Source organism: Aythya marila (assembly GCF_965140915.1).
Source record: "Aythya marila genome assembly, chromosome: 5".
NCBI lineage: Eukaryota > Metazoa > Chordata > Aves > Anseriformes > Anatidae > Aythya > Aythya marila.
Genome location: NC_139046.1, coordinates 19,857,874 through 19,885,818, shown reverse-complemented (window position 1 = coordinate 19,885,818; position 27,945 = coordinate 19,857,874). Strand labels below are relative to the sequence as shown.

At 69.9% G+C, this 27,945-nt stretch overlaps 7 protein-coding genes across 10 annotated transcripts; 6 read left to right on the top strand and 1 right to left on the bottom strand.

Annotated features, from left to right (window-relative positions):
- Window positions 1–424: 424 nt before the first annotated feature.
- Window positions 425–2,522, top strand: LOC309878986 (membrane-spanning 4-domains subfamily A member 4A-like). 3 transcript variants are annotated; one of them, XR_014317639.1, is made up of 7 exons: window positions 425–919; window positions 1,059–1,178; window positions 1,411–1,470; window positions 1,792–1,947; window positions 2,029–2,148; window positions 2,261–2,323; window positions 2,404–2,479. XR_014317639.1 is itself a non-coding variant. In XM_082762213.1 (6 exons), the coding sequence occupies exons 1-6, from the start codon at window positions 548–550 to the stop codon at window positions 2,267–2,269; spliced, it is 837 nt and encodes a 278-aa protein (XP_082618339.1). In that variant the 5' UTR covers window positions 427–547; the 3' UTR covers window positions 2,270–2,522. The 3 variants fall into 3 exon arrangements, 2 of the variants coding, with proteins under 2 accessions (XP_082618339.1, XP_082618340.1); XM_082762213.1 differs by having other exon boundaries at window positions 427–919; window positions 2,261–2,522; XM_082762214.1 differs by having other exon boundaries at window positions 431–919; window positions 1,414–1,470; window positions 2,261–2,521.
- A 213-nt stretch (window positions 2,523–2,735) lies between these two features.
- Window positions 2,736–4,238, top strand: CCDC86 (coiled-coil domain containing 86). The gene is made up of 4 exons (XM_082761730.1): window positions 2,736–2,980; window positions 3,078–3,207; window positions 3,621–3,695; window positions 3,857–4,238. The coding sequence occupies exons 1-4, from the start codon at window positions 2,751–2,753 to the stop codon at window positions 3,974–3,976; spliced, it is 555 nt and encodes a 184-aa protein (XP_082617856.1). The 5' UTR covers window positions 2,736–2,750; the 3' UTR covers window positions 3,977–4,238.
- A 1,403-nt stretch (window positions 4,239–5,641) lies between these two features.
- LOC309878546 (acyl-coenzyme A amino acid N-acyltransferase 2-like) lies at window positions 5,642–7,946 on the top strand. Its single transcript, XM_082761195.1, has 4 exons — window positions 5,642–5,732; window positions 6,031–6,500; window positions 6,633–6,835; window positions 7,087–7,946. The coding sequence occupies exons 2-4, from the start codon at window positions 6,038–6,040 to the stop codon at window positions 7,672–7,674; spliced, it is 1,254 nt and encodes a 417-aa protein (XP_082617321.1). The 5' UTR covers window positions 5,642–5,732; window positions 6,031–6,037; the 3' UTR covers window positions 7,675–7,946.
- Window positions 7,947–9,112: 1,166 nt separating this feature from the next.
- Window positions 9,113–13,447, top strand: ZP1 (zona pellucida glycoprotein 1). Its single transcript, XM_082761902.1, has 11 exons — window positions 9,113–9,598; window positions 9,788–9,909; window positions 9,990–11,430; window positions 11,700–11,843; window positions 11,932–12,119; window positions 12,218–12,315; window positions 12,403–12,530; window positions 12,617–12,806; window positions 12,875–13,025; window positions 13,112–13,196; window positions 13,278–13,447. The coding sequence occupies exons 1-11, from the start codon at window positions 9,436–9,438 to the stop codon at window positions 13,382–13,384; spliced, it is 2,817 nt and encodes a 938-aa protein (XP_082618028.1). The 5' UTR covers window positions 9,113–9,435; the 3' UTR covers window positions 13,385–13,447.
- Window positions 13,448–14,033: 586 nt separating this feature from the next.
- On the bottom strand, window positions 14,034–17,959 carry PRPF19 (pre-mRNA processing factor 19). Its single transcript, XM_082760808.1, has 16 exons — window positions 17,800–17,959; window positions 17,545–17,694; window positions 17,327–17,403; window positions 17,103–17,244; window positions 16,953–17,026; window positions 16,814–16,876; window positions 16,663–16,704; window positions 16,496–16,570; window positions 16,152–16,227; window positions 15,811–15,920; window positions 15,499–15,654; window positions 15,349–15,418; window positions 15,100–15,185; window positions 14,545–14,715; window positions 14,261–14,366; window positions 14,034–14,177 (listed from the first exon to the last, which is right to left on the bottom strand). The coding sequence occupies exons 1-16, from the start codon at window positions 17,816–17,818 to the stop codon at window positions 14,080–14,082; spliced, it is 1,515 nt and encodes a 504-aa protein (XP_082616934.1). The 5' UTR covers window positions 17,819–17,959; the 3' UTR covers window positions 14,034–14,079.
- A 104-nt stretch (window positions 17,960–18,063) lies between these two features.
- On the top strand, window positions 18,064–20,390 carry TMEM109 (transmembrane protein 109). Its single transcript, XM_082760804.1, has 4 exons — window positions 18,064–18,086; window positions 18,993–19,239; window positions 19,334–19,436; window positions 19,533–20,390. The coding sequence occupies exons 2-4, from the start codon at window positions 19,021–19,023 to the stop codon at window positions 19,922–19,924; spliced, it is 714 nt and encodes a 237-aa protein (XP_082616930.1). The 5' UTR covers window positions 18,064–18,086; window positions 18,993–19,020; the 3' UTR covers window positions 19,925–20,390.
- An 846-nt stretch (window positions 20,391–21,236) lies between these two features.
- On the top strand, window positions 21,237–26,395 carry TMEM132A (transmembrane protein 132A). Of its 2 annotated transcripts, none has more exons than XM_082760510.1 (11): window positions 21,237–21,355; window positions 21,809–22,023; window positions 22,103–22,330; window positions 22,427–22,779; window positions 22,876–23,022; window positions 23,280–23,472; window positions 23,554–23,697; window positions 23,817–23,980; window positions 24,168–24,444; window positions 24,543–24,734; window positions 24,813–26,395. In XM_082760510.1, exons 1-11 carry the CDS (start codon window positions 21,295–21,297, stop codon window positions 25,929–25,931), a joined length of 3,093 nt encoding a protein of 1,030 aa, XP_082616636.1. In that variant the 5' UTR covers window positions 21,237–21,294; the 3' UTR covers window positions 25,932–26,395. The 2 variants fall into 2 exon arrangements, with proteins under 2 accessions (XP_082616636.1, XP_082616635.1); XM_082760509.1 differs by having other exon boundaries at window positions 23,778–23,980.
- Window positions 26,396–27,945: the final 1,550 nt, after the last annotated feature.

The following is a 27,945-nucleotide window of genomic DNA, read 5'->3' as shown; positions in this document are numbered from 1 at the left end:
AAACAACCGCATCCCCTCTCCCTTCGGAAGGGGAGCGAGCCCCCCAGCTCGCGCCTGCGGGTGGGCTGCTGTCAGCGGGGACAGGCCCACGGGGTCAGGGCATCCGGGAGGGAAGGAGAACCCTGAAAAACACGAAAGGGCAGCAGGGGAGCTCCCTGAGCGCCTCCGCGGACTGACAGCGTTTGCGATGTCTGCACTGAGCCCTGTTTCACTCCCTTTTCCCCCCGTGAGGAAAGCACCGGGGCTGGACACCTCACAGCAGCTGTAAGGAGCTGCCCGAGGAGCCAAATACTTGAGACGGGTGACTGGCAGCCTTAGGTATTTGTGCTGCCCCGGGGCAGGCAGACGGGGCTCTGGCGGGTGGCTGATTACAGCGCTGATGAGCCGAGGGCCCGTGGGCAGGAGGCAGCCTGGGCAGGGCTTGGAGCACGCCGAGCCCCGTGCGGGGGTGCCCACCTCGGGCTCACACGTGTGTGGGTTTCGCAGCCTCTGTCCCTCCTGTTGGCAAAGCCCCCTCGTTGAGCAAGAGGGGCCTGACGGGATTTCCATGAACAAACTTCCTGCAGGGAGCAAAGGGCAGCAGGGCCACGCTCCCCGGCCAGCTTCTGCTCCTGCAAACCCCTGGGGGGACCGGGACCGCTGGCAGGAGCAGCAAGGCGAGCCTGGAGCGAGGTGTGGGGCAGGGCTGTACCACGGGGTGTCCCCAGGACCCCATCCTACAGCCTCCCCGGCCCTGCTCTGCCTGCAGGCGATGGCAGCCACGGTGACAGACTCCGGCGGCGTGAGGATCATCACGGAGGTCATCCCGGCCACGGACCCGCGTGCGGCCCAGCTGGCCTCCAGCTCTGTGCCACCCGCGCCTACCGTGTCCTCGTTCCAAGTCAAGGGCTTCAGAAAATCGCAGCCCAAACTGCTGGGGGTGAGACCGCGACGTCCCGGGCGCAAAGCCCCTCGGTGCCGTGCCGGTGGCAGCGGGATAGGGGTGGGACAGGGCTGACGGCGATGCCCGTCCTCGCCGACACAGTGCCTGGGCATCCCTCTCCCCTGTCCTTTCCCAGACCATCCACATCGTCACCGGCATCATTCACTTCTGCTTCGGGATCATCCTGACGGCGGCGGAGCACAGGGACTTTTCCCTCCCTGTGGCCAGTGGGATCCTCTTCTGGCTCGGGGTCCTGGTAAGCAGGGCACGCCGGGGTTCAGCCCCTCACCACCTGAGAGATCCCAGGGGATCTGCTGCTAGGGGCGGATCCCCAGGTCACCAGGGTCTCCTCGTATGCCCTTATCTCACGCCCACAGCCCCCTGGGGATGGAGGGCTCGTGAGGGCAGACCCAAACACCACTGGGGCTCTAGGACGTGTGACAGGGAAGGCACGGCCAGCTGCTGACTCTCTCCATCTCTTTCCCAAGCAGCTCCTGGTCTCAGGTTCTCTCCTAGTGGAAAGTGACAAAAGAGAGAACATCCTGCTGGTAAGTGTTTTGTGTTGCTTCTGCCACCCCTGCCTACCCCAGCAGCCCGTAGGATCCCCACGGGCGTGCACCGAGGGCTCATCCCACCCCTGGAGGTGCCCAGCTCTGCGCACCGAGCGGCGTGTGGCCGAGCCTTCAGCCTTCAGGGCATCTACAAGGCCTGGCCACGCTGCGCTCAGATGATGGAGGAGAAGCGTCACAAAGGGTGGCGCTGCTCGAAGCGGCTTCTCCCGTGGCTTTGTAGCCTCGCTGGCTCTCCGGGCAGGGCAGGCATCCGAGTGCCAGCCGCACGGTGCCACTGAGCGCTGCGACCTGTTGCAGGTGAAGGCCTGCTGCGTCCTCAACGCCGGGGTCATCCTCAGCACGCTGGCGGCCACCCTCATCCACGCCACGGCCATCACCCGCAGCGTCCCCGGCTGCACGGGCAGCCCGCTGCTGCAGCTGCGGCAGGAGTGGTGCTTCAACCCCAACACCAAGGTACGGCCGGGGGGCACGGAGGGGGGCACCGGGAGCTGCCGGTGGGCGAGCTGCCAGCCCCAGGGGTCCCGCTGCCGGCAGGCGCTGAGCAACGGGCTGGACGCCGTGGCGGTGCTCTTCTGCCTGCTCGAGTTCTGCACGGCGGTGGCGGCACTGGCCTTCGGCTGCTCGGCCGTCAGGCGCCACAGCTACACCCGCATGGTGAGCGGCGACATGCGGCCCCCACGCCCCCTGCGTCCCCCACGGCCTGGGCATGGCCTGGGCACGGCCTGGGCATGGCCTGGGCATGGCCTCCTCCGCCTCTGCCCCACAGGCGCTGTAACAGGACCGGGAACGGGCCCACGGAGCAGGACCGGGCCCCACGGACCAGGCCCAGGCCCCACGGACCAGGCCCAGGCCCCACAGACCAGGCCCAGGCCCCACGGAGCAGGCCCAGGCCCCACGGACCAGGCCCAGGCCCCACGGACCAGGCCCAGGCCCCACGGAGCAGGCCCAGACTCCGAAGCCTCAGCGGAAGCCCCTCGGGACCCCCAATAAACGCCCCCCCAACCCCCAGCCGCCGCCTCGCGTCTCTCCGTGCCCGCGGGGGGGCGAGCACCGGGACGGTGGTGGTGGTGGTGGTGGAGGGGGGGGGGTGAAGCCGCTGCCCGGCACAAACATGGCGGCCGCTGCCCGGCACTAAGATGGCGGCGCGATGGGAGGAGGGCGGTGTTGGGGTGAGGGGGGCGCTCTGCCCGGCACCAAGATGGCGGCGGGAGGGCGGAAGGCGGCGTCAGCGCGGAAGCAGGGCGCGCTATGACGTCATGACGCAGCGCCGCCGGGAAGGCGCCTCGTGGAGGATGGAGCGGGACGGGGCGGCGGCGGCGGGGCCCGGGGGGGAGGCCCCGAGCTCGGCCCCAGCGCCCGGCACGGCCCCGGGCCCGGCCCCGCGGCGCCGCAAGGCCGCCAAGAAGCGGAAGGAGGCGGCGGTGGCCGCCATCCCCCGGGGCAGGCCCAAATCGGGGCGCGTGTGGAAGGACCCCGGCAGGAAGAGGTGCGGGCCGCGCCGGGGGCACCGGGCTGCGGGGGGGGGGCGGCCCCGCCTGTCCCCGCCCGGCCCCGCTGCCCGCACGGCCCCGTGTCCCCGGCAGGTTCTCGCTGATGGTCCGGGACAAGCCCCTGCGCGCCTCCTGGGAGCGCAAGGTGAAGGAGCGGCAGGAGAGGAGGCTGGTCCGAGAGCTGGCGCGGCAGCTGCAGGAGGGGAAGCAGCGGCAGCGCGAGGTAACGGGGCTGCGGTGTGGGGTGCGGCCCCTCTGGGGGCGCACGGCGAGCTCTGAGCGCTGCCAGGCTGCGGGCAGAGGCTTCTGGCTCGCCTCACTGCACGGTGTCGCCTCCGTGCCCGTGCCCTGGGCTCGGGGCTGTCGTGGCAGAGCTGTCCCACAACCCTCGGTGCGGCCAGGCAGGGCACCAAGCCCCCTGCCCCACTGTCCTGCCACGTGTCCTGCCAGCTGCGAGTTGCTGGCGTGGGCTAAACTCGCTCAATCAGCTCAGACCTCGTGCCAACAGCTCGGCTTCGTGCAGTGGGTTTGGTGCACGTGCTGCTGTAGCTGTGCAGCTCCCTGGCTGGCAGCTCGGCTGCGCCATGGGCCGGCGCTGGTTGGGGTGTAAGGGTGGTTTTGGTGCTTCGCCCGCAGGAGAAGAAGCGGCGGCGGGAGGAGAACCTGAAGCGGCGCCTGGAGAACGAGCGGAAGGCGGAAATTGTCCAAGTGGTGAGTCCGGTGGGAAGAGGCCTGGGAGCTGGCGGTGGTGGGGTGAAGATTATTGCCTCCTCCCTGCCGCGGGAGCTGGAGGAGCCCGGAGACGTTCCCAGGAGCATTAGGCTAAGCTGCAGTGCCTTGCCACCTGCCTGACGGCTGCCTCTTCCTCTCAGATCCGGAACCCGACGAAGCTCAAGCGGGCGAAGAAGAAGCAGCTGCGGCGGGTGGAGAAGCGGGACACGCTGGCCGCGCTGCAGAAGGCGCCCGTGCGGCACAAAGCAGCCACGGAGTGAGGCCAGGGCACCGGGCGGCCGGGGCTCTGCGGGTCCCGCGCCTCTCTGGGGCCTCGGTGACGGACAGACAGCAGGACGGAGCTGGGGGGATCACGCAGGGCTGTGACCTGCAGGATCCAGCTGCTGCATCCCCCTGCCTTGTGAAGCCCCAGGGTGTTGCTGGTGCCTGGGGATGGACAGAGATCTGCTTCAGCTGCCCAAATTTGCCTTTTCTGTATAAAAACAAAGAGGAACTGCTTTGGGCTCGCCTCCAGTGGCTCAAGGGAAGGCTGGCATCTCTCTGCTGGTCTCCCTCTGTCTTCCCAGGGTTACAGAGAACCACAACCCCTTGTCCCTCAAGGCTCCCCTTCCTCCAGGAGGGGGTCTTCCCCCCACAAGAACAAACACTGGGGTGGGGGCACCTCTGCTGTGCTGCAGAAGTTGGAGAGGGACCGCATGGGGCAGTGCAGCCTCCTGCTGCATCTCTCAGGGCATTGGGGTGGGCTGGGGGACAGCAGGGAGGGGGGAGGAAGGAAGGGGCTTGGGGCTGGCAATCCACGTTTGGGTTTGGTTTTCTTGCCCTATCATAGGATCATAGAATATCCCGAGTTGGAAGGGACCCATAAGGATCATTGAGTCCAACTCCTGCCACCACACAGGTCTGCCCAAAAGTTTAGACCATGTGACAAAAAAAAAAAAAAGTTTAGACCACAGGACTGCTCCCTCCAGCTTTCACTTATGCTGATGTTGTAGCTGTGGGACTGGGCCAAGACTTCTAGCCGGTCCATTTTATTCCTCATACTGTGTGCGTTTGTGTAGAAGCACTTCAAATGCACCTCCCTACTCACAGCACCTTGTGGAGCCGACCAAAGGACCTCACTGGCACACAGTCCCTCTGATAATAGTGCACCGCCCATTAACTCAGCACCAGCATGCCTGGTTTTCTCCTCTTCCCCCTCCAGCTCTAGTTTAAAGCCCTATCCACCAGCCCTGCCACCTCCTGAGCCCAAATCCTTACCCCTCTCTGAGAGAGGCGCATCCCACCTGGTGCCAGCAGGCCTGGCGTCACGTAGACCTTCCTGGGATCGAAAAACCTGAAATTCTGCCAGTTGCACCAGTCCCAAAGCCACGTGTTAACGTGGTGAGCCCGCTTGGCAGCATTGGCTGCCTTGCCTTAGGCACCCTCTCCAACCGAAGTAGCTTTCGTCTACTTAATTGCTCTGACTGTGGTGTTCCAGAGCCTCACGCCTGTTAGATAAGGGCAGATGGGGAGGGGAGGTGGGCAGGGACAGGGCTCGCCTACCACCGCCAGCAGGAACCTGCCTCCATTCCCCCCCCCCCTTGGCCTGGGTCCCCTCCTGGTGCCTGGTGGGATGAGACGGCTGCAGGAGAGCGGCGAGGGGCCCTGCCTGTGCTGTTTGCTGCGCTCCTGGTCGCAATAAATCTGTTCCTGCTCCTGGCTGCGCCTTCTGCCCGTGCTGAACCGAAGCACTGCGGCTGGGCGGAGTGCTGGGGGGGCAAGCCAAAAGCTCCCCCGAAGCAGAGGGAGGGGAATTGCGCAGCCCCCATGGAGGGGGAGCACGGGGAGGGGTGAAGGACCCTCCAGGAGCCGTGGGGCGCGGCGGAGCCGAGGGTCAGCGTCCGGGCGGGCAGCGCTCCCACTGCTTCCTGGGTTAATGATTGACGAGACCGCGTGGGGCAGGGTGGGTGGCGGGCGCTGCCTCTCCCAGCCGCCTGTCCCAGCGCCCGACACCAGCCCAGCCTTCGCTTGTGCATGGTAAGAGGGAGCTCGGAGCCCGTCCCTGTGGTTTTGGGGCTTGCGAGTGGCTTCCCAGTCGTGCCGTGTGGGTGAGCGCAGCCCCTCGTCCCTGGGCAGGGCTGGTGCTGGGGCTGTGCGGAGCTCCCGGCTCTGCCGTGGCCAGGCTGAGCTGAGCAGAAGCTGCGTGGAGCTGGGGGGCTGGGACCCTGACACCAAAGCTCACCCGCAGCCCCTCTGCCTCGGCCGGTGCCGGGGACGAGGGGTCGAGGTGAGCGGGGGGGACACCGGGGGTGACGCACGGCGCCTCTGCCCCCAGGTCCACCATGGTGGAGGTGACGGTGACGCCGCAGTCCTCGCTGGCCGACCGCGCGGTGCAGGTGGTGGTGCGGGGGCTGTCCCCCTCGCAGCTGGTCACCCTGCGGGCCTGGCTGACGGACGAGCACGGCGAGCGCTTCCAAGCCCGCGCCTTCTACCGCGCCGACGAGGCGGGCGAGGTGGACGCCGCCCAGCACGCCGCCCTGGGGGGCAACTACGCCGGCGTCTGGCCCATGGGGCTCTTCTGGTTCCTGCAGCCCGACAGCCTCTTCCGACGGCTGGTGAAGCGCGACGTGGCGGGCAGCCCCTTCCTCGTCCACCTGGAGGTCTTTGACGGGCTCTGCCTGGTGACGGGGCCGCAGGACAAGCTGCTGGCCTCCTGCACGGCCGAGCGGTGGTACGTGGGCCCCGGCGTGCAGCGGGTGCCCATCCGGGAGGGACGGGTCCGGGGGGCCCTGCTGCTGCCTCCAGGTGAGCACGGGGGCGCCCCCAGACCCAAAGGGTCTCCGGGCCCCCACCCCGGTGGCTCGAAGCTGGAGAAGAGCTTGGGGGGTCCCTCCTCGGTGTCACCCCCGTGGTGACGGGTCCCATGCTGCCCCGCAGGGCCAGGTCCCTTCCCGGCGGTGATTGACCTGTTTGGGGGTGCGGGTGGCCTCATCGAGTTCCGTGCCGGGCTGCTGGCCAGCCGGGGCTTCGCGGTGCTGGCGCTGGCCTTCTTCGCCTACGATGACCTGCCCCGTACCCTCACCCAGCTGGACCTGGAGTACTTCGAGGAGGCGGCCAACCTGCTCCTCCAGCACCCCAAGGTGAGTGCTGCGGGGCGGCGGGTGGCCCCTGTGAGTGGGGACGTCCCGGGGACTGGGGGTGTCCCCTCCAACGAGGCTGTCCCGTGAGCAGGGATGGCTTCCTTGTGCTTGGGGATGTCTGGGTGACTCCGGTGAGATGGTGCCCAGGGACATCCTGGCTCTGGGGCCGTGCTGGTGGCCAGGGGACACCGTGGTGACATCCCACGGGGCGAGTGGTGCCACCAGGTGCTCCCTCTCCTCTCCCATTGTAGGTGCGAGGCCCGGGCCTGGGCGTTGTCGGCGTGTCCAAAGGGGGCGAGGTGGCCTTGGCCATGGCCGCCTTCCTCCCGCAAGTGGTGGCCACGGTGTGGATCAACGGCACGGCCTTCCTGCACGGCAACCCGCTGACCTACAAGGGCCTCCACATCCCCCCCATCCCCTACTACACCGAGCGCATGCTCTTCACCGAGCTGGGCGCCATGGACAACTCGGCCATCTTCGCCGACCCGCGGGACCCCGCCTGCAGCGCCTCGGCCATCCCGGTGGAGAAGATCCAGGGGAAGGTCCTCTTCGTGGTGGGGGAGGCCGACCGCAGCTTCAACAGCAAGCTCTTCGCCCAGCTGGCCACCGCGCGCATGCGGCAGGACGCCTACCGCCTGCTGTCCTACCCGGGGGCCGGCCACCTCATCGAGCCCCCCGGCTCGCCCCTCTGCAGCGTCTCCAGCCTGCGGGGCAGCCCCCGGCCCGTGGTGTGGGGCGGGGAGCCCCAGGCCCACGCCAAGGCGCAGGAGCACTCGTGGCAGGAGATCGTCCAGTTCCTGGAGCTGCACTTGGGCCCCGCCGCCTCCATCAAGCTGTGAGCCCTGCAATAAAAGCACCCTGGGCACCAACCCTGGGCCTGTGTGCTCCTGCAGTTGCTGACCGAGCACTGCGCTGCCACTCGTTAAGGTTTAATGAGGCTGATAGCAGAGCGGCCATGGCTCAGCCCTTTGTCCTGGGCGTGGGTGCGCTGAGCTGGTGGGAGCTCGGGCCTGTTGGAAAGGGATTTTTCCCCAGGCAATGCTCAGGAAGCCGTCTGGTGGACAGCAGAAAGGGGCAGGGGCGTCCGCTGCTCTGTGGCCACAAAAAAACCCAAAGCCTTCCCCAAAAAAGGTGAAAACCAAGCGTGCTTCCAGCCTGCTTTGTGGGGCCGGCTGTCTCCACGGAGCTGCACTTTATCCCCGTGCAAGGGGGAATGATGCCCCGTGGGTGCCCGGCTCCTGCAGCTGGGGCTTGGGGGCTGAGCGCCAGGAGGGAGCGGTGGCTCCGGGGCTCCTTGTGGTGCAGGACAGTGGCTGCCAGAAGCAGAGCTCAAACCCCAGCATCGTAGCTGGCAGCAAAGAGCTGCCTGCATGGGGCTGGAGCAGGGCTGGGACAGGTCTGGAGCTGGCTGTAACCCCAAAGCTGGTGGCGGTGTCGGGGTGATGGAGTTTAAGTTCCAATAAGGGCAGGACCCAGAAGGGAAACTTGGACGGGGGCCTGGGAGGGGAGCGTGCAGAGGGAACCCACGAAACGCTGCCGTCAGCAGCGACCCGAGGGGAGCGAGGTCCTTCCCTGCACTGCGGGGCCGAGCAGCCCTGCCCGTGCCCCTCAGCCTGGGCAAAACCCAGTGTTCGTGCCCCGTCCATCCCTTGGTCACGCCATGGGTCCTGCCCCGGGCACCCCAGCACCATGAGGTTCGGCAGGGCCAGCGGTGCCACGCAGGCACAGGGGCAGCCACGGGAGGTGAGGGCAGAGCCGAGGGGTGGCCGGTGGGGACCCCTGGCCCTGTGCCCTGCTGGCAGCAGCAGTCTCGATTCCCCATTTGCGGGAGCAGTTCTCCTGAGCCCTGCAGCAGCGGGGCACGGTGCTCTTCCAACGACTTTCGGTTCCCCCGCAGCACCACAAGCGGGGCAGGGCGAGGGCGAGCGGCAGCCCGGGGGATCAGGGCACAACCCCACCTTGGGCTTTGCAATGGGGGGGCTGTGTCTGCTCCCCTCAGTGCCCCAGGAGCGTGCCAAGGACCCCACGGTGCTGCCGCAGGAGCTGGGGGAGCCACAGGAGCTTTGGGCACCGCGACCTGGTGGAAGAGGTTCCTACTGTGGGGCTGGGTGGTCTTTATGCATCCCTTCCAACCCCGACCCTTTGGAGACGCCCCCACCTTGACGTGCTCCTGGTCCCATGGCCAGCAGGGCACCTGATGCCACCGCTGTCACCGTCACCTGGTGCCAGACCCCGCGCCCTGCGGCATGGGAGGAGGAAGGAGCCCAGCGGTGCCCGCGTGGTGCCGCTTCGGTCGCTGCTCTGGGTCCAGCTTCGCATCCTGCCGCCACCGAGTCTCGGTTCCCCGTTCGCGGGGCCGCGGGACAAGCCGTTCCTTTGAACAACTTTCGCTTCCCCCCACCGCCCTGCCATCGCCCCGGCGGGCTGTGGCAGCGGGGTCGTGCTGGCCTGGGAACCCCGGGAAGGGCTCGTCCCCCGTGTGGGGCAGGAGGCACCGTCCTGTCCCTGCCGGTCATCTGATTGCCCCCCAGCCCCATGGATATAAAGGCACGGCCCCGCCGCTGCCCCACGGAGAGCCCCGCGCTGCTCTCAGCACCGCCATGGGCTGGAGCCTCTCCTTGCTGCTGCCGCTGCTGCTGCTGCTGCCCGCGGGGCCGCGCTCTGCCCTGGCACTCCTGCAGTACCGCTACGACTGCGGCGACTACGGCATGCAGCTGCTGGCCTACGCCTCGCGGGGCCGCGCCGTGCGCTTCAAGGTCGTGGGTGAGTGGGGAGCTCAGGGACCCCGGTGCCGCCCCGATGCCGGGCTGAGCCACGTGGCTTCTGTGGGGTTTGGGGGGTTCCCTGCACATCCCCGGGGAGCATCGTGGCACGGTGCTGTGCACCAGGATGGGGCCAGCAAGGGGATGTGGGTGCAGGGCCACCTGACGTCCCCCCTCGGCACCCCCGCAGATGAGTTTGGCACCCGCTTTGAAGTGGCCAACTGCTCCATCTGCCTGCACTGGCTCAACAGCGGGGTGGATGGCGCGTTCGTCTTCTCCTCTGGCTACGAGGGCTGCCACGTGCTGGTCAAGGTGAGGCCGCGTCCCGCCCCTGGGGTGCCCGGTGGGGCAGGACGGGGGGCGTGACGGCCCCTCCTGTGCCCCCCCCGCAGGATGACCGCTATATTCTGAGGGTGCAGCTGGAGGAAACGCTGCTCAGCGGGGTGGCGGTCGCCTCCTACGAGGTGAACATGACCTGCCCGCAGCCGGCCAACTACGAGACCGTCGCTGCCACGAGCCTGCGTGGCCAGCTCGAGCCCGTTCGGGGCAACGGCGTCCACCAGAGCCAGGCTGAGGTCCTCGTCCCCCAGGCTGGCCTCCTGCAGCACGTATCCCAGTCCGCCCTGGCTGTCCCCGGCCCCCAGCTGCCCCCCCGGCCCCCCAGGGACCAGGTTCACCCCGTGGCGCAGACGCAGCCAGCTCTGGGGCTGCAGCGCCAGCCCAGCCTCGGGCTCCCGGGGCTCCAGCCCCAGAACCAGGCAGGAGCAGCTCGCCCCCTCAGCCAGCCCCAGCCAGGCTTCATTCGCCCGGCTCTGCAGCCCCAGAACCAGCACGGGGCGGTGCACACCGGGGGGCAGAGCCGCCCAGGCCTCCTTCGCCCGGGGCTCCAGCTCCAGAACCAGCCTGGGCTGCTGCACCCGGGGGCGCAAACCCAGACGGGTCTCCTTCGTCCAGGGCTTCAGTCCCCAAACCAGAACGGATTGGTGCACCCCGGGGGGCAAACCCAGACGGGAATCCTTCGCCCGGGGCTTCAGTCCCAAAACCAGAACGGATTGGTGCACCCTGGGGGGCAAACCCAAACCAGTCTCCTTCGCCCAGGGCTTCAGTCTCCAAATCAGAATGGATTGGTGCACCCCGGGGGGCAAACTCAAACCGGTCTCCTTCGACCAGGGCTTCAAACCCAAAGCCAGAACGGATTGGTGCACCCCGGGGGGCAAACCCAAACCAGTGTCCTTCGCCCGGGGCTTCAGCCCCCAAACCAGCCTGGGCTGCTGCATCCAGGGGTGCAAACCCAAACCAGTCTCCTTCGCCCAGGGCTTCAGTCCCCAAACCAGAACGGGCTGCTGCACCCCGGGGGGCAAACCCAAACTGGTGTCCTTCGCCCGGCGCTTCAGTCCCAGAGCCAGAACGGATTGGTGCACCCTGGGGTTCAAACCCAGCCGGGTCTCCTTCGCCCGGGGCTCCAGCTCCAGCACCAGCCTGGGCTGGTGCCCCCCGGCCTGCAGCCTGGCTCGGTGCACGCCGGAGCTCAGACGCAAGCCGGCTTTTCACGCCCAGGGCTTCATCCCCAAAGCCAGGCGGGCTCTGTTCTCCCCAGCCTTCAGTCCCACGCCCACGCTGGCCTCCTCCGCCCCGGCCTCCAGAGCCAGGCAGGGCTGCTGCAGCACGGCCAGCCCCGACCGGGGCTCCTGCGCCCAGCCCTTGCGCCTCGGCCGGGGCTGGTGCACCCGGGGCTGCAGCCCCAAGCCCAGCCGGGGCTGCTCCACCCTGGCCTTCACCCCCAGCCCGGTCTGCTGCGCCCCACGGCTCTCTTCTACCCCTCGGCAGGGGCAGGTGGGTCAAGGGGGTGGGCAGGGGGCTGTAGCCAGGGCGGGGGCATTGCTGGAGGGGCTTGGGAGAGCAGGGGGGTGCTGAGGGTGGGCAGGGGGGATGCTTGGGTGGGAGGACACTAGGGTGGGCAGGGGATGCTTGCACAGGAGATGTTTGGGGTGGGCAAGAGGATGCTGAGGGTGAGCAGGGAGATATTTGGGGAGGGCAGAGGGGTGCTCAGGATGGGCAGGGGGTTGCTGAGGGAGCCCCCTCCCAGCCCCCTGCCCTCTTAGGCATGCAGCTGACGCGGGAGCAGTGCCAGGTGGCAGCAGGGCGTTTGTCCTGCATGGCCCCGCAGGGCCGCGATGCCTGCCTGCAGGCGGGGTGCTGCTACGATGACACGGACCGTGCAACGCCCTGCTATTACGGCAACACAGGTAGGGGGCTCGGGGGGGGTCTCCCCGTCACCTACCGGTGCCCCGCGGCCGCTGCCTTGCCTGTAACCGGTGCCGCCGCGTGCCGCAGCCACCGTGCAGTGCCTGCCCGAGGGGCACTTCGTGCTGGTGGTGCCGCGGGGCCTCTCCGTGCAGCCCTACAACCTGGACAGCGTGCGCCTGGCCAGCAGCACCCAGCCCGGCTGCCAGCCCGCCCAGACCACCGAGGCCTTCGTCATGTTCCACTTCCCCGTCACGCAGTGCGGCACCACCGTGCAGGTTGGGGATGCAGCCCCCGGGGCTCTGGGGCCGGGAGGTGGGCGAGGGGAGCCCGACACACACACACACACACACACACACACACGTGTCCCCCCCAGGTGATCGAGGACCGGCTGATCTACGAGAACCAGCTCATCTCCACCATCGATGTGCAGCCGGGTCCCCGCGGCTCCATCACGCGGGACAGCGTCTACATGTAAGGAAGGGGACACGGGGTGGGGGTGTGAGGCATCAGGACCCCCCCCAACACCACACGGCTCACCCCGACGGTCCCCCCCTGCAGCCTCCACGCCCGCTGCATCTACAACGCCAGCGAGCTGCTGCCGCTGCGCCTGGAGGTGGCCGTGCCCCCCACCGCCGCCCCCATGGCGCAGCCGGGCCCGCTGCGCCTGCAGCTGCGCATCGCCACCGGTGAGCGGCCCCGCAGAGCCCCCCTGGCTGCCCCCCTGCCCACCCGCCGTGGGCCGCAGCCCGCTCAGCATCGTGTGGTTCCGCAGATGAGAGCTACGGCGCCTACCACGCGGAGGGCGAGTACCCCCTGGTGAAGGTGCTGCGGGACCCCATCTACGTGGAGGTGCGGCTGCTGCAGAAGACCGACCCCAACCTGGTGCTGGTGCTGCACCAGTGCTGGGCGGCCCCCAGCACCGGCCCGGCGGCCGAGCCCCAGTGGCCTCTCCTGGTGGACGGGTGAGCAGGTGGGGAGAGGGTGGCCGGGGGGAGTTTTGCCCGTCCTGACCCCACGCCCCCTCCCCAAGGTGTCCCTTCGCTGGGGACAACTACAGGACGCAGCTGGTGCCCGTGGGCCCCGCCTCGCCGCAGCTGCCCTTCCCCAGCCACTACCAGCGCTTCGTCGTCTCCACCTTCGCCTTCGTGGACACCCCCTCCATGGCGGTGCTGGAGGGAGAGGTGAGGGGTGGGGGTCCCCGTGCTGTGGGGGTCCCCTCGCTCTGCGGGACACGGAGCAATTTGTGATCTGTCCCTGCTGCTCGCAGGTGTACATCCAGTGCAGCGCCTCCGTGTGCCACCTGGCGCAGCCCGAGCCCTGCCGGCCCTCCTGCCAGCTGGCCGTGCCCTCCCGTAAGTTGGGCTTGGTGTGGGGAGGGGCCTGACCGCCCCTGGCTCTCCCCCACACCAACCCTCATGGTGTCCCCTCCCCAGGAGCCCGCCGGGCAGCGGGGGACAAGGGGACAGCGAACGCCGTGGGCACGGTCACCTCCCAGGGCCGAGTCGTCTTCCCCAAGAGGCCTGCGGCGGGGAGAGGCTGAGCCCTGCGCTGCCGCTTCCCTGGGGCACGGGCTGCCCTTTTCCTCCTCCTCAACCCCAAATAAACCAAAGAAGAGCAGAACTCTGGCTGCAGGCTGGCAGTGCTTTGTCTGGGCTCCGTCGCAAAAGAAAAAGGCTGAAGCCTTGGAGCTGCTGTGGCCACACAGCCTCTGCCCCCTGCTCACGGCCCCTCCAGCAGCACAGAGCCGGGGGGGGAGGGAGGGGAGCACCCCCAGGCCCCTGCTCGCCCCCCGCCCCGGCAGCAGCGCGCCCCTCCCCAGCAGGCTGAGCGCTGCTAAGGTGAATAATTCTTTATTTCCATCCTGAAACTAGTAACTGCTTACAAAACCTGCACAGGGTCCCCCTCCCTCCCTCCCTCCCTCCCTCCCTCCCTCCCTCCACACGTGCCCCCCACGAACTCCCACCCGCGCACGCTGGGCGCATCGCTCACAGCCACGGCAGAGAACCCAAAGCCTGAAAGACAAACACCAAAACTGGAAAAGGAGAAAACCCAAACAACAAATCCATGAAGCACAGGGAGGGCGACATCCAACTAACTTCCCCTCTCCACCAGCTAGAGATGGGGAGCCTAAAGGAGTAACGAAACCCCCTCCCTCCCTCCCAACCCCCCCGAAACCCTCCCTCCCCACCCCAAACCCCAGCGCTGCAGCGGGAGCTGCCGGCCCCGGCCCCGGGGCTACAGGCTGTAGAACTTGAGGCTCCGGTCCATGCCCGTGGAGGCGATGAACTTGGCGTGGTGGCCGAAAGCCACTCCTGTGGTGAGGCCGCTGTGCTCTGCGGAGGGAAGGCAGCAGAGGGGTTAGGGTTAGGCCAGGCCCAGGCGCTTCCCCTCCCGCCCTCAGCCCCGTGCCCCGCACCGGTGAAGTGGAGGATTTCCGTCCACTGCTTGCAGATGTAGATCTGGACGTCCGTCCCGCCCAGCGCCAGGTAGGTGCCGCTCTGGTCAAAGATGAGAGACTTCACCTGGGAAGGAGAGGGGGGAAAAGGCTTCAGGACACACCCGGGGAGCTCCAGCTGCTCCCCTCTGCCCCAACACCCACGTGGCACCTCCACCTCGGGCTTCCCAGAGCGCGTGAGCAGGGCTGGGGTGGCCAGCAGCGGCCCAGCAGGCTGCCAGAGGGGAAAAGGGACTGCCACGCACCTCGAAGTTATTGTCCAGCTGCAGCGTCTTGAAGTTCTTGAGCTTACGCAGGTCCCAGAGCTTGACGGAGGAGTCGTCTGCAGCTGTGGCCAGGTAGTAGCCGTTCTCGGAGAAGGCGATGCTGGTGATGGGGCCCGAGTGCCCCGGGAAGTTGGCCACGTTGGTGCGTTCCTGGGGACAGGAGGGTCAGACACGGGCTGCTGGCAGGGAGACGCTGCCTCGGGCACCCCGGCCTCCCCAGGGCAGCAGATTGGGCAGGAGGGGGACAACAGCCCCCAGGGGACAGCGAGAATTTGCACGTGCAGGGATGAGGAAAGCCCCAGGGACACTGGAGAGCAGATCCCTGCACCTCTCGCTCTGCCCACGTAGCTCAGCCCACGGCAGATTGCACAGTCGGGCTGCTGCAGAGCTAAAATGGCCCAGCGAGCTGGCACAGAGCACAGAAAACAGCAGGAGCTGCCCCTGTGCCGGGGCTCCAGCACAGCACAGCTGCTGGGCACCGAGCCCACCACGCCGCCGACTCCCCACCCCCTGCGTGCCCCTGGCCAGCCCTACCTTCAGATCCCAGATCTTGATCTGAGAGTCCATCGTCCCTGTCCCAAAAATGAGCCCGTCCGGGTGGAACTGGGCGCAGGTGAGAGCTGCAGAGACACAGGGAAACAGCGGAGGGCTGAGGAGGCTCTGTCCTGGGACAGCCCTTCCACCAACAGCCCCCCAGACGAGTTCTCCCATGCTCCGAGAGGCCACAAAATACCACTCTGCACGGTCACGGGAGCCCCCCCGGGTGGGCACACTCAGCCTTACCACAGCCAGAGCTCTCGTCTGTCACCTTGGTGAGGACACGGCCGGTCTGGATGTCCGAGAAAGCCCAGTACTGGAAGGGAGGAACAGGGTGCTGAGCACACAGCGACAGCACGGGGGGTCTGCACGCTCTGAGCTAGGTCCGGGCCTCACCTGGTCATCAGAAGAGCTGAGCAGGTAGTCACCCGTGGCGTGCAGACTCAGCCCGGTCACGGAGCCCTCATGGGCACGCACAACCTGCACGCAGGAGGCATTGGGCACGGACCAGATCCGGATGGTAGCATCGGGAGAAGCCGAGAACACCAGCTCCTAAAGAGGGGCGAGGCAGGAAGGTTAACACCAAAGCACCGCCGGGCTTCTGTCTGAAAGCTGCTAAAGGCGGGATCTGGCTAGAGAAAGACACGGGGTGCCCGATCCGGGCAAGTCTGGCCACGAAGGAAGAGGCCAGAAGGGGCAGCAGCGCACCTGCGAGGGGTGGAACACTACGCTGGTGACCTTCTTGGAGTGGCCCTTGAGTGTCGCCAGGATCTGCTCTGAGCTCTTGTCGAAGACGATGACGTTTTTATCAGCCCCGCCTGGAAAACACAGCGGGGAGCTGGGAGAGATGCAGCGAGGCCAGCCGCGTCCAACATCTTCCTGCAGCTCCCAGAGAGCCCTGCCCTGGGAAGCTCTGCCGTGAGCTGAGAGAATTCCTCACGCCCCTTTGCGACCCCCTCAGCCCCCAGAAGCACAAAGCCCTGCTCCCAAGCAGCCGCGGGCTCTCTGTTGCCACCAGATTCCCCGTGACGTGGAGGCGGCTCCCTTACCAGTGAGGATCTTGTTGGTGTCGGAAGGACAGAGGTCCAAGGCCAGGATCCCCGGGATGCTGGCACTGTGCAGCCCCTGCACGATGCAGAAGGACGCCAGGTTAGTGCTGCGAGCAAGAAAATGCTCCACAGGGAACAGAGAGGGCCCTGGGGGGAGCCCAGGGTGCTTTGATTCAGCTGTAGGAGCCCGTACCACGTGCATCCCAGCACAGATCCCCGTGGGAAGAGCCACGACCCTCTGCTAGCTCTGCCCAGCAGCAGACCCATCGCCTTTTGATGTTGCCAAGCGTGTACCCAGCAGCAAGCAGAGTTTTTGAGTGCCCATCCTACATCGCAGCACTCACCACGTGCGAGGCGACCTGCCGGTACTTGCTGAGCTCCTCCGGCTTCACCAGCTCCTCCGGAACCGTCTTGCCTCTCTGCAAAAGGAAAAGGGTGCAGGGATGAACACCTCAGGACACGTCACGTCCTCGCTTCCGCAGCGTCTCGGGAGCAGAAGGGGGCTGCTCACCTTCTTACGCTCCGTGGTCAGCACCGTGGCCTTGTCTTGAAGCTGCAAAACAAGAGGACAGCGGCTGCAGCCTAGGCTGGAGAACTAGGCGCAGGGGCAGGCTGGAGGACAGCCACCAAGCTCTGCAGCGGCACAAGCGGCAGGGCCTCACCTTCTGGATGATCTCGGGGGTCATGCCGGCGAGCTCGCCCAGGTCCATGGACTCCCCAGCTCCCTGTGAGGCACAGAATTAGTTATATGTGGGAAGGGAACACCGGGGAAAAGCGCAGAGCGAGGCAGAGGGGACTCACCGCCACGTTGGGCTGGGAGGACGGCACGGTCTGGGGCACGATGAGGCCGGCCTGAGGTTTCAGCGTCGCCAGAGCTGCGGAGGCAGAGGAGCGCCGTGAGGCCCTGCCCCGTCTCCCCGAGGCTCACGGCCGCCCTCCTTTCCCCGTCACCTTCTCTGGCGGCGGTGACCTCCTTGGTGAGCCGAGCGATGACGCGGCAGGCGGCGTCGTGCTGGTAGAGCGCGTGGGACAGCTCCTGGCGCGTGGTCTGCAGCTGCTGGCGCAGGGTGAAGCTGTGCAGCATGACGGCGTCCTGCCGGGACGGGGCACGCTCAGACACACGCACGCTCAGCCCCGTTACCGGCCCCCGCTCCCATCCCCGGGCTGCCACTCACCCACTCATCCTGCAGCGCCTTCAGGATGGCCGGGATGCTCGTGGCAGACGGCGGCTTGGGCCGGATCGGGTGGGCGACTGCCGACGGGACGGCACGGGGAGGGGGGGGGTCAGCCGCCTCCTCCCCGCCCCGCAGCCCCCCCCGCCGTGCCCACACCGGGCGGTTTGTCCCGGTGCAGCCCCCGTGCGGCCGGGCTCAGCCCCGGTGGCCGCCGTTACCCTTGATGTCGATGAGCTGCTCCTCGGACAGCGGCTGGTTGTTGACCGGGTCGGTGCCGTTCTCCGCGATGTACTTCTCGATCAGCCGCCGCTCGTAGACGTGGTTGGAGACGGGCGAGACGCACGGGTGCTCGGGGACCTCGTTGGAGACTGGGGGGGAGGCCGCGGGTCACGGCGCGGCACCGGCACCGGCCCCGGTACCGAGCGCGGTCCCGGCAGGGCCCAACTCCCCCCCCCGGTGCGCCCCGCGCTCACTGGAGCAGATGAGGGCCATGGCGGGCCCCGCGCTGCCGCCCCGCTCCGCTTCCGCCTCCCGCTTCCGCTTCCGGTCCCGGTGTGTCGGGGGGGGGGCGCGCGGAGCCCCTCCACCGCTCCCGCCGCCTCACGCGGGCTCCGCCGCCGGAAACGGAAGCGCTCCCGGCGTGCCCCGCGGCGGGGGCGGGGCCGCGGAGGTGCTCGGGACTACAACTCCCATGGTGCCCCGCGGCTGGGGGGCGGGGGGCTGAGCGCGCGCCCCCGCAGCGCCCCCGTGCGGCGGCGGGGTACGGGGGGGGGCACGGGGCGGGGGGGGCACGGAGAGATTGGGGGGGGGCGGGGGGGGCTGATTGGGGAGGGGGGGGCAAGGGGTGGCTCGGGGGGGGAAGGGGAGAGCGGGGGGAACGGGAGGAGGGGATTTGGGGGGGGTGTAGGGGGGGTGTGGGGGGGGTTAGGGAGGGATTGGGGGGGTTACAGAGGGATTTGGGGGGGGGCAGGGGGGGTTATGGGGGACTTGGGGGGGTTACGGGGAGATTGGGGGAGGGTAGGGGGGATTTGGGGGGATTACGGGGGCATTTGGGAGGATTTGGGGGGGTTACGGGGGCATTTGGGGGGGAAGGGGGGTTATGGGAGACTCGGGAGGGTTACGGGGGCATTTGGGAGGATTTGGGGGGGTTACGGGGGGATTTGGGGAGGGTTAGAGGGGATTTGGGGGGGTTACGGGGGCATTTGGGAGGATTTGGGGGAGTTTCGGGGGGATTGGGGGGGTTATGGGGGATTTGGGAGGGTTAGGGAGGGATTTGGGGGTTTATGGGGGGATTGGGGGGAGTCAGGGGGGGACTTGGGGGGTTAGGGGGGGATTTGGGGGGCTTACAGGGGGATTTGGGGGGTTAGCGGGGTGTTTGGGGGTGTTGGGGGGTAATGGGGACGCTTGAAGGGTATTTTGGGGGGTGGGGAGGATAAATGGGGGTGTACACCGGGGGGTAATAGGGGGGTGTTTTGGGGGGGTTAAGGGGGGGTTATATTGGGGTGCTGGGGGTCTGGCAGAGGGGTGGGGGGGGGTCACACCAGGCACAGGGGGGGGTCCTGGGGGGGAGCGGGGACACGTGGTGGGCACGGGGGGCGGTACGGGGGGGGGGGGGCACAGCCCCTGCTGCCCCTGCTGCCCCCCCCCACGGTGCTGCTCCCCGCAGAGCCCCGGGGCCGGAGGCAGCGCTGGGGATGGGGGGCGACACCGGGGGGAGCCGGGCCCTGCTGGGGGCCGCGCTGCTGCCGCTGCCCTGGGCCCCCTCGCTGGGGGCGGCGGCGGCGGGGGGGGGCCCGGAGAGCTTTGGGAGCCCCCCAGCCCCCAGCACCGACCCGCTGTGGCGCCTGGGCCACGCCGCCTGGGCCACGCTGGAGGGCTGGCTGGGCCCCGAGCCGCTGCGGCTGCTGGCGGAGGTGAGCCCCACACCCCTTTGTTGGGGGGTTACGGGGACGCGGAGGGGGTGTCGCCCCCCCCAAGACCCCAAGCACCCTGTTTCCCCCCCCGCAGGGCCTGGCCGCCGTGCTGTGGCTCGTCTCCTCCGCCATCTCGGCCGCCCTGGCCGTGCTCAGCACCATCGCGGGGGACATCCTGAGCGCCTGCGGCCTGGGCGGTGAGTCTGGGCTGGGGGGGGGGGGGGGGGGCACCCCCAAACGACCCCCGCACGCCACCAGCACCCCGCCGACCCCGTTGTTTTCCCCCCTTCCAGGGGCCGGGCTGGTGCGCGGGGCGGCGCTGGCCCCCGGCGAGGTGCAGCGGGTGCTGCTGTGGGGGCTGGCGGCGCTGGCGGGGGCCCGGCTGCTGCCGCGGCTGCTGGGGCTGCTGCTGGCCCCGCTGCGGCCGGCGCTGCGCTGCCTGAAGCTCTGCTGCTTCCTGGGAGCCTTCCTCCGCGTGGCGGCCGCCGAGGGCAGCAGCCCCACGGCGCAGGCGGCGATGCTGCTGGGGCTCTGGGGGCTCTACCTGCTGCTGGGGGGCGGCGGGGAGCAGCCCCCCGGCCCCGAAGCGCGGCTGGAAGCCGCCGTCCGCAGCCTGGAGTGGAAGGTGGAGGAGCTGTGCCGCTGGCACAGGTGGGGGGGGGCCCAGAACCGGCAGGAGGAGTGAGGGGGAGCAGTGTGGGGGGGGCTGCGCTGCCCCCCTCCCACCCCACCCACGTGTGGGACCCCCCGCTGCGTGCGCCCCCCCAACCCCACTCGCCCCTTCCGCCACCCCGCGTGTGGTCGGTGACTCCGTGGGGCAGGCGCCGTCCCGGCAGCCCCCGTCCCGCTGCCCCCCAAAGCTGGGGAGCCGCTCGCCGTGCCCCCCCCTCAGTGCCTTCACCGAGCCCACGCTGCTTTGTCCCCCGGGGGGCACGCCGGCAGCCCCCAGCCCCTTTTGCCCACCAAGGAGCAGAGGGGGCAGCCTGTCCGTCCATCCATCCGCCTCCGGAGGTGGCTGTGGGGTGAGAAGGGGACCCCAAAGATGGGTGCCACCCCCCCCGTGGGACAGCGGCCGTGCCCCACGCTGCCGGCTTGGTTTTGCAGCTGCTTGTTGAGTGGTTTTGCTGTGCGGTGCCAAATAAAAGAGTTTCACAGTGTCCTTGTGCTGCCTGGCCCACCCCGTGGGGAAGGGGGGAGCGCTGCGGGGTGCTCGGGGTGCCTGGGTCCTGGGGGGGACACAGAGGACGCTGGGGACGGTGGCAGGCTGGGACTGGGAGGTGCTGGGGCAGCGCGCGCTGTCCCCGTGTGTTTGCTGAGGCGGGGAGCAGGGGGATGCCCGTGCCAGGAGCTGGCCCCGCTGCCCTCTGCATGTCCCTGCGCTGGGCCCCCTCGGCCCCCCTGCTTGCCCCCAGTGTCCCCAGCTCTCCCAGTGCCCCCAGTGTCCCCAGTTCCTTCAGTGCTTCCAATCCCCTCAGCCCTTCCATTCCACTCAGTGTCACCAGTGTCCCCAGTTCTTCCAGTGCCCCCAGTTCTCCCAGTGCCCTCAGTACCTTCAGTCCCTCCAGTGCCTCCAGTCCCTCCCAGTGTCCCCAGTCTTTCCAGTGCCCCCTTCTCTTCCAGCGTGCCCAGTCCCCCCAGTGTCCCCCATCCCTCCCAGTCCCTCCCAGTGCCCCCAGTCCCTCCAGTGCCCCCAGTCCCCTCAGCCCTTCCCATTCCACCTAGTGTGCCCAGTACCCCCCAGTGCCCCCAATTCTCCCAGTCCCCTCAGTCCCTGCAGCGCCTCCAGTCCCTCCCAGTCCCCCCCAGTGCCCCCCACCCCTCCCGGCCCCCCCAGCGCCCCCTCCCGCCGGGGGTCCCGGTGCTCCCGGCGCTGCGCACCCCGGCGGGGCCCCGGTGCAGGGAGTTTAGGACCCGGCGGGGCGAGGCGGCGCCGGTGCCGGTCCCGCCCCGGCCCCATTGTCTGGGCGCGGAGGCGGAGGGACGGCAGCGGCGGCGCCGTTCGCACGGACGCGCCGCGGAGCCCTCCCGGCCCCGGTACCGGCCCCGGTACCGGCCATGGCCCCGGCCCCGGGGGCCCGCCTGGCGCTGCTGGCTGCCGCCCTGCTCGGGGCATCAGGTGAGCGCAACGGCACCGGGCACCGGCACCGGGCACCGGGCACCGGCCACCGGTACCGGCACCGGCATCCCGTGATCCGCGCCCCCCGGCATCTCCCCCCCCGGCTCTCCCGGGAGCCGCCGGGAATCCGCTCCCGGCGCCGCACCGGCACCCAGCGGGGCTTCCCCGGCGCGGCGCCCCCCGCCCCTTCTCACCGCGTTCCCCGGGATCCAGCCGGCACCGGCGCCGTGCGACCCCCGGGATCCCGCTGCCCCGAGCCCGGATCCCACCCTGCGGGACCCCGCGGCGCTCCCCCAGCCCCGGGGGGGCTCCGGCACCAGCGCCCGTGGGTCCCCACCTCGGGGCACCCCCGGGGGGGCGGCACCGGCCCCAGAGCGGAGCGCAGGGGTAGGGGCTGCGCTCCCCACGTCCCCCCGTCCCCGAGGCCGGTGACAGCCGTCCCCGTCCCCGCAGCGAGCGGCGACTGGGCCCCCCCGGAGCCCGTGTTCCTGCCGGCGGAGCTGGAGGTGCTGGCGGTGCCCGAGCACTACCGGCTGCAGCGGGCGGACGGGGACCTGGCCGCCAACACCTCCCTGCGCGCCCGCACCGAGACCTTCCTGCTGCTGCCGCACGGCTCCAGCGCCCAGCCGCTGCTCCGGGCGTCCTACACACCCTTCAGCACCCGGCAGGTAATGCCCGAGCCCCCCTCCCAGCCCCCTGCAGCCCCCGGGGCTGTCGGGACCCCGCCAGCATCGCCGTCTGTTCCAGGAGGTGCCCGCCGAGAGCCCCCCGGAGAAGGAGGGCTGGGCTGTCCGTGCCGTGTCCCTGGAGAGCGCCGTGTCCCCGGACGAGCCCGTTGCCCGCGTCCTCTTCCACCTGCGTGGCCCCGACTGGCTGCCGGGGCAGCGGGAGCCCCCCGGGGAGCGGGACTTGCCCTGCGTCACCCTCCATGCCCACCACCGTGGCCGGGTGGCGCGGGGCGCCTGCCGCCTGCAGGTTGGTGCTGCCCACCGGGGCTGGGGTGGGGAGGGGGCTGCGGGACCCCCCTTCGGCTCCCCCCCTTTCCTCTGAGCCTGCTTATCCCCCCCCCAGGCTCCTCTGGGCGTCTGCGTGGTGGAGCTGGAGATCCCCCCCCGCTGGTTCTCCCCGGCGGCCCCTGCCCCCCGTGCCCCCCTGGAGCCGGCCGAGCTGCACTACGGCGTTTTGGGGCCGGGGGCGTGCGGCCGCGCCGGGGGCCGTGGGGGTCCGGACGGGGGGCCACGGGAGGCCCCGCGGTACCTGGGGCCGCTGGAGCTGCGCGTGGCGGCGCCGGCACGGCGGCAGGAGGTGCGGCTGGATGAGCGGGTGCTGCTGCGCGTCCCCGACGCCACGCTGCGCCCCGGGCAGCGCTTCGCCGCCACCCTCGCCCTGCGGCACAACTTCACCGCCCAGCAGCTGACGCTGCGGTGAGACCCCGCGTGTGGGATCGGGACTGGGAGGCAGGGGTCAGGGGGGACACGGCGTGACGCGTCCCGTGGCCCCCCCACGCCTTGTCCCCCCAGGATCAAGGCCAAGAAGGGGCTGCTGGTGGTGGCGGCCCGACCCGGGGACCCTGCCTGGGCCGTCCAGCTGGAGCGCACCCGCGGCCCCAAGCACTGGACGGCCGTGGTGACGTGCCGGCGGAGCGGGGACGCCCACAGGGACTGGAGGTAGGGGCAGCAGTGCTGGGGGGGCTTCTGCGTGGCACCCAGTGTAGCCCAGTATGGCCCAGCTGGGGCATGGGGACCCGTGCGTAGCGCTGCTCCTATACCAGTATGGCCCAACAGGGGGGCTGGAGCTGTGGGATAGCCCCCATTCAAATTGTAGGTTGCAGGACAGCTCCATCCCAGTAGGTCCCAGTAGATCCCAGTTGGGGTGGTGGGTGGCCCCACCTCAGTAGCTCCCAGCCAGGGCCACGACTTCGCAGGGCGTCGGAGGCGGTCGAGTTCCTGCACCTGGACCTGGCCGTGGAGAACGGGACGGGGGGGCTGGCGCCGGCGCGGCCCCTCACCTGGCAGGTGGAGTACCCCGGCCAGGACCCCGAGGCGCAGAAGGACAAGCTGGTGTGGGAGGTGCAGGTGTCGGAGCGGGACGTGCGCGCCCTCGTCCCCTTGGTGCAGGTGGGTGCCCCCCCGGTGCCCGTGTCCCTCCCCGTCCCATCCCTGCCTTGCGCGGCGCTCTCAGCCCCGCTCTGCCCGCAGGAGCTGGAGCTGCTGAACACGGCCCCGCTGACCGGCGTCCCCCGCGCGGTGCCGGTGACGCTGGTGACGGTGGAGGCAGGGGGTGGCGTGGCCGAGGTGACCGAGCCGCTGGGCTGCGAGTCGGCCGACAAGCAGGTGCTGCAGGTGAGCGGGGTCCCGGCTCCCCTGGCACTACCCCCCAGGGGGCTGGCAGCCCCCTGCCCCTCCGTGTGTTCCCTCCGCAGGTGGCAGACAGCTGCGACGCGGTGTTCGTGGGGGGCAAGGAGAGCCGGGGGGCGCGGGGGGCGCGGGTGGACTTCTGGTCGCGCCGCCTGCACGCCTCGCTGCTCTTCACCGTCTGGGCCCCGCTGCTGCCGCTCCGCATCCAGCTCGGCGACACCACCCTGGAGCAGGTGCGGGGCTGGCGCCTGCCCGGTGCCACCGAGAGGTGAGAAGGTCCCACCGCCAACCCGCTGTCACCGGCCACCGCCATGGCGTGGGCCCGGAGGGAGCTGGGAGCAGGAGGAGGTGCCAAGCCCCACGGCACTCATGCCACGTCCTCCTGCTGCAGCCCCCTGCCCCGCAGAGCCCCGTGGGGCTGGTGCTGGACATGTCCCTTGTCCCTTTGTCCCCAGTGCTGACGGGGAGGCGGATGAGCCCGGGGAGGAGGCTGAGCGGCGGGCGCGGGGCTGCCGGCCCCAGTACCAGCGCACGTCGGTGCGGTTCCTGGCACACTTCGTGGCGCACCCACGGGATGGTGGCCGTCACCTCTCCTACCTGCCCGGCCCCGAGTGGCTCCTGGATGTCACCCACCTGGTGGCTGGCCGGGCACGTGTGCAGGACCCCCGTGTGGCGTCGCTGGAGGGGGACACCGTGGTGGTCGGCCGGGAGCCCGGCGTCACCTCCGTGGAGGTAGGCACAGGGCGCACCGTTCGGGGCAGCGTGGGGCTGGAGGGGTGGCGGTGCTGGGGCTGGGGAGGGGCCTGACGAGGTGCCCCCCGTGCCCCCAGGTCCGCTCCCCCGTCTCGGACTCCATCCTGGGCGAGCAGACGCTGGTGGTGTCGGAGGAGAAGGTGACGGTGACCGAGCTGCGTGCCCAGCTGGTGGCGGGGCTGGCGCTGGCGCTGCGGACGGAGCCGGGCCACCCCGGCGTGGTCACGGCCACCTGCCAGGCCATGGGCTCGCTGCGGACCCCCAAGCAGGTGAGGGGGGTGCAGCGGGGAGGCGTGGGGGTGCTGGCGGTGCCCGGAGCCCCGCTGCCATCCCCGGCGTCCTGGCAGGAGGCGACGCTGTCCGTCTGGCTGTCCTTCTCCGACGGCACGCTGGCCCCGCTGGAGCTGTACGGCTGGCAGGACGTGGCGCTGGCCGTGGCCTCGCAGGACCCTGCCGTGGTCACCGTGGCGGGGGGCTTGCCCGGGGCCCCCTCCTGGCGCCCGAGGGTGCTGGCGGAGGGGCCGGGGCGGGGGGCCCTGCTGCAGCTCAGCCTGCACCCCCCGGATGCCTGCCGCCGCGGCCGGCACCGGGCGGCCGCCCTGGCCACCGGCTCTGCCTGGCTGGAGGTGGGGGCTGCCCGGCGCGGGACCCCCCCCGGCAGCCCCCGGCCCCCCGCGCCCTTCCCGCGGGCCGAGGGGGCCATGTCGGGGGAGGCGGTGACGGCGGGCGGTGAGCCCCGCAGGAGGAACCCCGGCGGCGTGGGCCCGGCCTCCACCAAGCTGCAGGGGCTGGGGTCTTCCTCGGAGGAGGAGGAGGAGCAGGGGGAGGCAGGCCGCGGGCGTGCGGGCAGGGAGGAGGAGGAGGAGGAGGAGGAAGAGGAGATGGTGAAGGCCCCGGCGCGGGTGACCGACCTGGAGATCGGCATGTACGTCCTGCTGGGCGTCTTCTGCCTGGCCATCTTCATCTTCCTCGTCAACTGCATCTTCTTCGTGCTGCGCTACCAGCAGAAGGAGCCCCCCGACGCCGGGGCCGCCCCCTCGGCCCCCCAGCCCCACAACTGGGTCTGGCTGGGCACCGACCAGGAGGAGCTGAGCCGGCAGCTGGACCGCCAGCAGCCGGAGCCCCCTGCCCCGCCGCCCCCCCAGCTGGGCACCGAGGCCGGGCGCTGCTGCTGCGGGGACCCCCAGGTGCCCACCGCGGGGTCTCCCCCCGCAGCCCCGCCGCCGGCCGGCACCCCCCCGTCCCGCAAGGAAGGGGCTGCGCCGGGGGGCGGCCGGCGGAAGCGTGTGGAGTTTGTCACCTTCGCGCCCCCCCGGGCCCCCGAGGAGCCCCCCCAGCCCGCCCCCAACGTGCAGTCCATCCTCGTGGCCAGCGAGGACGACATCCGCTGGGTGTGCGAGGACATGGGGCTGCGGGACCCCGAGGAGCTCAGGAGCTACATGGAGAGGATCCGGGGCAGCTCCTGACCCCGGGGGCAGCCCCAGCCCACCCCCCCTCCCCGAGCTGGCTCTGCCCTACGGGACCAGCCTCCTCCCTGTCCCCATCCCTCCTGGTGGCCTGAGCAGGGACACCGGAGGGCCTGGCCCCAAGGCTGTTGGGGTGGCAGCCGCCCACCCCGCAGCATCCCTCCTTGGGGGGGGTGGGGGTCTCCTCACCCCGGCCCCGCCGTGGTGCCGGAGGGCGCGGGGAGGCTGCGGCCCCCCCCTTGCTGTGGGTCTCATTGCGACGTTGTGTTCATAGTGCTGATGATGAGTCCTGTGGTCCGACCCGGGGAGCGCCCCGCGCCCCCCTCTCCCACCCCCCCCACTCCCTGGCCACACGTCCGTTTTGTATCCATACTGCTGTGGGATGGGGCCGCTGCGGGGGCCTGTTATTTATGGAAGATTTTTAATTCTGACGTTGTTACAAAAATAAAATATTTAAAAAAGCCGAGCCGTGCCCGTGCCGTGGTGTTGCTGGAGCGGGCGGGGGCTGGGGGTGCGTGGTGGCTCCCCCAGGCACAGCGGGGCCGTGAGGACAGCCACGGGGCCCTTCACCTCCTCCGGCTCCTCTCCTCCCAAGCCCAGGGGCTCAGATGGGGGGTGAGGGGCTGCGGGTATGGGGGTGAAGCTCCGACCCCCGTGGGTGCCTGCCCACGGCCTCGCCAGCACCCACAGAAAACGGTGGAGGAGGAGGGAGCCCCGCACGGAGCTCTTTCACCCCAGGGTGCTCCCAGAGCCTGGGGGGACCCCTCTCACCCCGTGCTGCCCATCCCAGCTCCCTGGACCGTGGGGAGGTTGGGATCTGTGCAAAGTGGCTCCCACGACACCCTCACCCCGGGGGTCCCGAGCGCGACGCGGTGCGGCACTGTGCGGTCCCGCAGCGCCCTGGGCATCTCCCGAGGCACGGCGGGGACCCTGCGAGCACGTGGCGAGGTCCCCGAGCGAGGGCCACCTCCGTCGTCCGCCCCCGGGGTGCCGCTTCCCCCCGGGGCGTGCGGCGGTTTGCTGTGGCAGGATGGAGCCACCCCCACACCCAGCCCCGGGGTGCCGGGCTGGCTTCCTGCACACCTCGGCCGGGCACGGTGCGAGCCGAGCGGCGGCGGCACAGGGGTCACGGCCCCGGCAGCGGGAAGGGGGCAGCGCCATGGGGCTGCCCGGCAGCCGGTGAGGATGGAGGTGCTGTGCCTGCTCGTGGCGGCTCTCTGTGCCGCGGCTCCCAGACCAGGTATGGCGCCGTCCCCGGCCTCCCCCCCTCAGCCTCCTCTGCGTGCCGGGGGTGTCACCGGCACCGCTTCGGGTGCGGCGTGGAGTGAGGGTGCTCTGCAGACGTGGCCTCCTCGCCCTCCGCGAGGTGGGCGGCAGGGTCCGAGGCTCGCCTCGCCTCGCCACATCTCTGCTTGGGGGCTGTTGAGCTCGGGAACCCCAAAGGTGCTCCCTGGGCCGTCCTGTCCCCGCTGCCCCTGAGCAGAGGCTGGCATGGGCAGGACCCCGACCCGCTCTGGCAAGGGGCTGCGTGGCTGCTGCGCTGCTCCCCAAAATATTTCTCCAGCGACTTTAGGGGTGCCTGCGCACCTCGGCAGCCCCCAAGGTGGCAGTGGCGGGTCTCACCCCTCAGCTGCTTGGCTTGAGGATGCTTCCCCTGCTCTGCCCTGCCACGGGGACCCCCAGGGCCCCTGTTGAGTCCCCCCACTGCTGTCAGGTAGGTGAAATGCTTCGCCATTGGCACGAGCCAAAAGGCTGCCCTATGCTGCCCTATCCCACCACCGACCACCGCCTTTGGAGCAGGTTTTGAGCTCCTGTAGGGCTCAGGGAGGTTTCAGCCCTGAAATGGCTGCCAGGAGCAGCCGCCAGCCCTGCTGCTGCTCGATCTGTGGCCGACCCTCAATGCCACGTCCGGGGGCTGCGGGCTGGGGTCCCCCGTGGGGCAGCAGCTCGCAGGGAAAGCTGCTTTTTGCACAAGGCTGTTGTTTCGCAGGTCATGGGAATGGAGCGTGTTGCT

Excerpts from the sequence above, each read along its gene's own strand:
- LOC309878986 (XM_082762213.1), top strand. The coding sequence starts at position 548 with ATGAACAAACTTCCTGCAGGGAGCAAAGGGCAGCAGGGCCACGCTCCC. Across the intron at positions 920-1,058 it reads CGCAGCCCAAACTGCTGGGG|ACCATCCACATCGTCACCGG; the intron begins GTGAGACCGCGA and ends GTCCTTTCCCAG. Across the intron at positions 1,948-2,028 it reads GCTTCAACCCCAACACCAAG|GCGCTGAGCAACGGGCTGGA; the intron begins GTACGGCCGGGG and ends CGCTGCCGGCAG.
- PRPF19 (XM_082760808.1), bottom strand. Across the intron at positions 17,245-17,326 it reads AGGCGCTGCAGGATGAGTGG|GACGCCGTCATGCTGCACAG; the intron begins GTGAGTGGCAGC and ends CCGTCCCGGCAG. Across the intron at positions 14,716-15,099 it reads TCAAGATCTGGGATCTGAAG|GAACGCACCAACGTGGCCAA; the intron begins GTAGGGCTGGCC and ends TCCTGTCCCCAG.
- ZP1 (XM_082761902.1), top strand. The coding sequence starts at position 9,436 with ATGGGCTGGAGCCTCTCCTTGCTGCTGCCGCTGCTGCTGCTGCTGCCC. Across the intron at positions 12,316-12,402 it reads ACGCGGGACAGCGTCTACAT|CCTCCACGCCCGCTGCATCT; the intron begins GTAAGGAAGGGG and ends CCCCCCCTGCAG. Across the intron at positions 12,807-12,874 it reads TGGCCTCTCCTGGTGGACGG|GTGTCCCTTCGCTGGGGACA; the intron begins GTGAGCAGGTGG and ends CCCCTCCCCAAG.
- LOC309878546 (XM_082761195.1), top strand. The coding sequence starts at position 6,038 with ATGGTGGAGGTGACGGTGACGCCGCAGTCCTCGCTGGCCGACCGCGCG. Across the intron at positions 6,501-6,632 it reads GGCCCTGCTGCTGCCTCCAG|GGCCAGGTCCCTTCCCGGCG; the intron begins GTGAGCACGGGG and ends GCTGCCCCGCAG. Across the intron at positions 6,836-7,086 it reads TGCTCCTCCAGCACCCCAAG|GTGCGAGGCCCGGGCCTGGG; the intron begins GTGAGTGCTGCG and ends CTCCCATTGTAG.
- CCDC86 (XM_082761730.1), top strand. The coding sequence starts at position 2,751 with ATGACGCAGCGCCGCCGGGAAGGCGCCTCGTGGAGGATGGAGCGGGAC. Across the intron at positions 3,208-3,620 it reads GGAAGCAGCGGCAGCGCGAG|GAGAAGAAGCGGCGGCGGGA; the intron begins GTAACGGGGCTG and ends CTTCGCCCGCAG. Across the intron at positions 3,696-3,856 it reads AGGCGGAAATTGTCCAAGTG|ATCCGGAACCCGACGAAGCT; the intron begins GTGAGTCCGGTG and ends TCTTCCTCTCAG.
- TMEM132A (XM_082760509.1), top strand. The coding sequence starts at position 21,295 with ATGGCCCCGGCCCCGGGGGCCCGCCTGGCGCTGCTGGCTGCCGCCCTG. Across the intron at positions 21,356-21,808 it reads CGCCCTGCTCGGGGCATCAG|CGAGCGGCGACTGGGCCCCC; the intron begins GTGAGCGCAACG and ends CCGTCCCCGCAG. Across the intron at positions 23,473-23,553 it reads CCCTCGTCCCCTTGGTGCAG|GAGCTGGAGCTGCTGAACAC; the intron begins GTGGGTGCCCCC and ends CTCTGCCCGCAG.
- TMEM109 (XM_082760804.1), top strand. The coding sequence starts at position 19,021 with ATGGGGGGCGACACCGGGGGGAGCCGGGCCCTGCTGGGGGCCGCGCTG. Across the intron at positions 19,240-19,333 it reads CGCTGCGGCTGCTGGCGGAG|GGCCTGGCCGCCGTGCTGTG; the intron begins GTGAGCCCCACA and ends CCCCCCCCGCAG. Across the intron at positions 19,437-19,532 it reads GAGCGCCTGCGGCCTGGGCG|GGGCCGGGCTGGTGCGCGGG; the intron begins GTGAGTCTGGGC and ends CCCCCCTTCCAG.